Source organism: Triticum aestivum, chromosome 3D (genome assembly GCF_018294505.1).
Source record: "Triticum aestivum cultivar Chinese Spring chromosome 3D, IWGSC CS RefSeq v2.1, whole genome shotgun sequence".
NCBI classification, from domain to species: Eukaryota; Viridiplantae; Streptophyta; class Magnoliopsida; order Poales; family Poaceae; genus Triticum; species Triticum aestivum.
The window spans coordinates 525,271,163-525,278,133 of record NC_057802.1 but is presented as its reverse complement, the minus strand read 5'-3'; the positions used below and the strand labels follow the sequence as shown (position 1 = coordinate 525,278,133).

Genomic DNA, 6,971 nt, shown 5'->3' with positions numbered 1-6,971 from the left:
TTCTCATTTACGCTGTCTCTGCATGCTCCACCGCCAGATGCCCGCCTGAGTGGAAGACGGCCGGCCGGTCACCATTCCACAAACGCTTTCATAGGCCATAGCCATCACACTGCGGATGCTAAGCATCTCCTATAAAGGCCAATCCAGGCAAGGCCGTACGTACACAAGGCATACTTGCACAGATCGATAACGAAAGGAGAAACAAAGAAACAGATAGCTAGATGGCGATGCCGTTCAACGGCCATTGCCACGGCCACGGCCAGCCCCGGCCCTAGCCCAGACTCGTAACTTGCACAGATCGATAACGAAAATTGCAACTCAAGTTTAGAAAAAGCTAAGACTTGCACTTCCCCGAAAAATGCAACTAAGTTAAAAGGTGCAAGTTACATTTTTCAATGAATTGAAATTGCACTTTTCTGAATCGATTGACAATTCAAAAAAGCCTAGTGGACTTACCCAAGCCCCTTGGTGTCATCGACGATTCGACATCCTAGACACAATAAATTCACAGGAGATATTTTTCAAAGATGACTTTGACACGAATCGTCTCTACCCACAAGCCTTGTGTTGTACTGGAATTGCCCATTTGATGATCAAGACAAGATGCCCAAGTCTTTTTGGGTGCAACTAGGTACTAGGACCATCACTTGCAATGGCTCGATCACGGAATAGTTCTACCATCCAACATGACTTGATGAGGCAGGCCAACAGATTATGCCCCTCTCCCTTCTATTGTTCCTGTGCTCCTGTGCCGGGGCAAGATCCGTTGTTACCAGTACTGACGAAATGGAGAAAGTGTCCTCCGGGAACGCAATCTACTACATTAGTTGGTGTAGCCAAAGAAAAGGATATCCCCTTTTTTAACCCATTAGTTTTCAAATCAGACATTTGATAACAAGGCAAAAACCTCCGACCTGGCATTCATGAGTTTCGAATGAAGAATGAAGAGTGCCCCGCCCCTCTTTTTTCCCCTAAATCTGGGGGGGGGGGGGGTGGGGGTCATCGGCCAAGCTTTGCGAGGCAGGACAACTTGAAGCTTGATCAATTCACCTCGGACCACATCACCGGTCGTCATCTTTTGGGATTGACTTCTTATTTCTTTTATCTTACCCAAACTAGCCTAACAAATCTCATGTGAAAGTTGACCACTAGATTTATCTCGTTCTATATGCCAGTTCGAGCAACTAGGCACTCACAACCTTTTCTGGGAGGCATGGTGCCACCAAATATGCAAACCCTTCGCATGCTTGACCCTTAAAAAATTACCTATGGACTACTGACAAACTCACGACTAGGTGATCACCGCATCAGCTTTGTAAGTCCACCGTTGAGTCGCTAGCCCACATGTTTTTTGATTGACAGTGCTCTAAGCATGTGAGGTCTACCATCCCTTCTTTTTAAAACATTGACCTCTTTACTATTCTACGATGCATGGGGGAAATGCGTCCTCCTTCGTGGACGCTTTCTCATGGAAACCTAGTGTGCCCACCACCTGTGTGCAGCGATATCTTTTTGCTTACCTGGAATTTTACAAAGCGCAGGCACTCATGTCTTCAGCAAAAAGTTCTCAATGCCTACCATTGCTTGCGATTGCAAATATTAAAGAGAAAAGAGGAGCTTTGGTTTTCTGAATTTTTTTCGTGGGTTTAGGGGTTCTACACCATAGTTCCTCCCATCGGCTTAAAAGAGGAACCATCTATGGCCTAGCACTATGATGATCGTTGACCGGCCTCTTTGGCTGATTGAGAAGCTTGAGAGGGACTTTTTTTGGGGGGGGGGGGGGGGTCTAAAGTAGCCAATGGCGGGATGTGTCTTGCGTGTTCGACCAATGTGTGTCAGCCAAAGGAGTTAAGCGGGCTTGAATTTACTTCTATCAGAGCCCAAAACAATGCTTGAAGCTTCATAGGTGGTGGCAATACTAGATGGAACCTGATCGCTCTCCATGTTGATGATGCAACTCAAAGCATCTTAAACACTTACGTGAATATGGGCGATGGCATGCTTACAAAACTTTGGTATGATCAGTGGCTCTTGGAGATGCCTTTTGCAATTGTCGTGCCAAACCATCTAAAGTGTTTTACTAACATGAATATCTCAGGGGTTGATGCTCTTAATGATGATGCCTGGATTAATAAGTTCATGAAAAATGATCTCCCTCAGACTTCCCTTCATGAATTCGCCAATGTTATCTAAAGGTTGCTCTGTAGTCTTCTGCCTGGAACAAATGATAAACTGACTTGGTGATGGACTAAAAAGGGGATCTATTCGACGAAATTTGCATGCATATTTCAGTTATTTGGCTTGGACTTGGTTGATTTCAGCAACCTTATCAGGTACATCTTTGCTCCATTTAAATGCAAGATTTTTTCCTAGACAATGGAAGAGTTTAACTGCTGACAATCTTGAGAAAAAGGTTTGGCCACGTTGTAGTTCTTGTCAACTTTGTTTCAGCGGGATAGAAACGACATGCCATTTACTTGCCTCATGTCAGTTTTCTATTGGATTGTGGAAGATGCCAGGGTGGTCACCTTACTTTGCCACCTCTTCTCTCACAGATTGGTGGAATGTCAGGATAATTCCTTCTCAAAAGTTGCTTCCATGTACCGCAATTCATTGGTTATTCTCATTTGTTGTTTCCTTTCAAAAGAATGTATTGTCCAGATTTGAATGCAAGATACCACCAGTTGGTGGATAGGTTGTGTCAGCTGATTATTGATGTATCATGCCTCTAGGCTCGAACAAGGTGTCCCTCGCTGACTCCTGAGATGGCGAATGCAGAAGACCAAGGTTGAATCTTTGCTAAACCCTGGCAATCAATTGGCTATGTGTGTGGCCCTATCTTCTGTGGGAGGAAATCGGTCATGCATGGACTCTAGGTGCAACTGTTGGGAGACGGTCAATCGGTTACAACACATTAATTAGATTAGTGACACATGAGGCCTCTTGGAATGGTCATGTGTTCTTTTCGATTGTTTCAGCCTTGTTATGTGTTTAATTGATCTTGTCCTCCATTTTGTGATCTTGAATTATTAAAAACTATGCGATAATGGAATGTTGCATACAACTATTCGATGCAGGGCATGGGGTTTCTACCCTCTTTACAAGAGAAAGAAAAATCTATTTATGTGACACGTTAGCACAAATTATCAAATCATTTCACTGTAAGATACGATAAGTAAGCATCCCCGCTAGGAGTGGAAGAAAACAGGCCATCAAATATGGCTCGCGAATAGGATCTTGGCTTTATCTTCCAACAATAATTACAAGATGCTTGGAAATTTGGACATACATACAAGATGCTTGGAAATTTGGCGAGGATGCTTGGAAATTTACATTGCTGACAAGCACGGAAACTAGGTTCGAATCACTAGATGCTTGACCAGATATAAAGTTTAGAGCATATATCCATCAGCTACCATACCAGGCACAAATGCTATGGCTCCCACCCACGCCACGGCGCCTATAAAACCCTACCTTCCAAAGCCACATGGGCACACCAGCACAAAGCAACTAGCAAACCAAGCAAGCTAGCCGTAGTAGTAAGAGCAAGAAGGTAGGAGCCCAAGCAAGCAAGCAGCCATGTCCATCGTCAAGCGTGCTTTGGGCTTCGGCGGCGGCTACGGCCAGAGCAAGCCCGTGATAAGCTACCACACCCAGAACTCCGACTCGGTGACCACCGTCGTGACCGAGATCAGCCACATGAGCCTCAACGGGAAGCAGGCGGCGTACAACGACGCCGGCGCCGTGCAGAAGACGGCCTCCCTGACGGAGCTGTGCAGCGAGGATGCCGAAGTGCAGAAGCACTGCTACGGGCAGCAGGCGTACGGGAGCGACGTCGGAGGGTTCGACGCTCTCGTCTGCGACAGCGCCGCGCAGAAGCACGGCTACGGCGGCGAACAGAAGGCGTCGTCGTACCAGCATGAAAGCGGCGCCGGAGGCTACAGCGCCCTTCACCACGAAAGCTCCGTGCAGAAGCACGGTGGCTACGGCGGGCAGAAGGCGTCGTCGTACCAGCATGGAGGCTACGACGCTGCCAGCCACGACAGCACCGGCGCCACGCAGAAGTATGGCTACGGTGAGCAGAAGGCTTACCAGCATTATGGGGCCGAGGCCCACCATGACAGCTCGGCGCAGAAGCATGGCTATGGCGAGCAGAAGGCGTACGGTGGTCACCACCAGGACAGCAAGGTCCAGAAGAGCGGCTACGGCGGCGAGCATACGGCGTACCAGCATGAAGGCAATCTCAAGGGGTACACCGCTCTCCACCAGGACAGCAAGATCCAGAAGCATGGCTACGGCAAGAAGGCGCACGGCTATGGCGAGCAGAAGGCGTACGACTGCACGGTCCAGAAGCCCGGCTACGGCGAGCACAAGGCGTACGAGCATGGGAGCGCCGCCGCCGCCCTCCACCACGACAGCTACGGCGTCGTGAAGAAGCACGGCTACGGCGGCGAGCAGTACCAGCATGGCGCTGCAGCGGGAGAGTACGACGCCGTCCACCACTACAACAGCTCGGTGCAGAAGCAAGGCTACGGGGAGAAGGCGTACCAGCACGGGAGCGACGCCGGAGGGTACGGCGGTGTCCACCACGGCAGCGCGACGCAGAAGCACGGCTACGGCGCTGGGCAGAAGGCTTACGCACACGATGCTGATGGCGGAGGGTACACCATTTTCTACCACGGCGGCGTGGCGCAGAACGCGTCGTACAAAGGGTGCGCCGCCGGCGTCGCCGGGTACGACACGCTCGTCCAGAAGCAGCACGGGGACGGGGGCTACGGCGGCCTGCAAAATGCGTACCCGCGGCAAGGGTGCGGCGTCGGCGGCGTCGCAGGGTATGATGCTCTTGCCCGCCGTGAGAGAGAGAAGCAGCGGTGTGAGAGCGACGAAGAGAGCGAGGAGGAGAGCGACTGCGAAGAGGAGGAGGTGGTGGGCCTTGCGGCGCCCGGCGGCACGCAGTACTACGCGGCGTACGAGCGCCACCAGCAGCTCGGCGGCGGCGGCTATGGCGGCGGGTGCGCACAGCCCAAGAATCACAGCTACTACTGAGCTCCTGCGTCGTGCGGTCGTGCCCACCTGCGACTGCCAGCGTGATACAATCCTACCTACGGTTACGGTGACACCTATCTGCTCACATGCTCCTGCATGCGATGCCAGTATTTGGTGGACCTTTGCATTGCAAAAGTGTCTAAATAAGATGTACTTCTAACTCATATTCTGCATCCACCGTAAGTGGCATCGGTACAATAATTTACCGCACACAATTGATTATTAGCATGCGCCTCACTCTGCAACATACATGCTCTTGATGGTCGTCGTGGTAAGTGGTAACCCATGTATAGATCTGGCCCTGGACGGGAACGTTTGGTTCCTAGGTACTTCTTCTCTCCCAAAATATAAAAACGTTTTCTACACTACACTAGTATAAAAAACGTTTTTATATTGAATGAAGTCTGATTTAAACCTTGAAATTGTAGAGGTTGTCAGAAACGAACCCTCACAATATATACCCTGTACTATTTGATCCCGGTCGATTTTAACCTTGAGGACGTATCCAAACAGAATTGGCCGGGATGAGGGTGAGACCCACATGTCAGCAGGAGAAGTAAATAACAAGTTTTTTGTGAATTTTTTTGGCAGCGTAGGATTCAGAAGGGAGGAACTTGTTCCGCGGCTTTCCGGCAGCCAACTCGTTGCTCACGTCCATTTAACCATCCATCGATCCATGCAAATATAAACCATGCATGCACGTGTGTTCTGAAATCCAAGTTCAGTCAACAATCCCAGCGTCTCCGTGTCACGTCATCCAATCCCCTCCTAAAAAGGCATCAAGGTTAAAAACTACCAGGATCAAAGAGTATAGGGTACAGACTTCAGGGATTGGACGTGAGGATTCGTTTATGACTACCTCTACAATCTCAAGGTTTAAATTAAACTTCACTTTTTTATATTATAGGGCGGAGGGAGTACCTTATATGGAAAAATAAATTAGCAATTCAACAAAAAGTCAAAAAAATCTAAAAAATAATTTTAAAATAAACTTGACCTTTTATTATACTTGTGAGAAAAATCTCACAAAACTAAAATCACTCTTTGACTTCTTCTTTTGAAAAAAAGACAAATTTTCGGTCAAAATAGTGTGGTAGTGACCTATAATAGAAAATAAATCTTGTCTTTTTTGCCCTGAATTCAATGTTGGTTTTTTTCGTGAAAATTTATATACTAGTGCAAAACAAAGTCAAGTTTAATCTAAAAATACTTTTGAACTATTTGACTTTTTGTTTAATTATTAAAAAAAATCCTCATATGGGTGTATATACAACAAGGAAGCAAATTGTATTTCCCTCGGGAGCTTCCGCTATACTAGTAGGCTGCTGCTATTCATGAACAATACTGAGCATGTAACATAAGGGTATCTCCAACTGCAACCGGCAAATTTCCTCCCGCATTCGTCCGCGGACTGGTCCGTAAGGGCATCTTCAACTGCAACCAGCAAATTTTCTCCCGCATCCGTCCGCGGACATGGATACGGGAGGCCGCCATTCAACGCTGCCCACATACATCGGGCCAACAATTCAAACTAATCGGAAGAAATTCGCTCAAACACGACCGGATTTCATATAAACATGACAGATTTCATTACATTTATATCAACTACGGTGCTAGTCTGTCTGTGGAGTTATAATTAATACGTAATCTAAATGGTCGTTGGCGTCCGTTCCCCGTGTCAGGCCATGAACCTCGAGAACTAAAACTTCTCCTTGTCCAGCTCCACCTCGGCGCTCTCCAGCTCCGCTTCTGTAACCTCCGCCTCCGGAGACCCGAGAAGTGAAGTTGTCCGCCTCCACGTCGCTGCCAAGCAGCTAATTGGCCGCCGATGTTGAGCCCACCAAGCTTGGCGTCAAAGGGAGGGGAGGAGCGGTGTTCTTCCCGGGACCCGAGCGGCGGCAACCTACCGTGCACTACTCTTCTTC

At 48.4% G+C, this 6,971-nt stretch overlaps 1 protein-coding gene across 1 annotated transcript; it reads left to right on the top strand.

Annotated features, from left to right (window-relative positions):
* Positions 1-3,498: 3,498 nt before the first annotated feature.
* Positions 3,499-5,268, top strand: LOC123080215 (filaggrin-2). Its single transcript, XM_044503114.1, has one exon. It carries the CDS (start codon positions 3,580-3,582, stop codon positions 5,044-5,046), a length of 1,467 nt encoding a protein of 488 aa, XP_044359049.1. The 5' UTR covers positions 3,499-3,579; the 3' UTR covers positions 5,047-5,268.
* Positions 5,269-6,971: the final 1,703 nt, after the last annotated feature.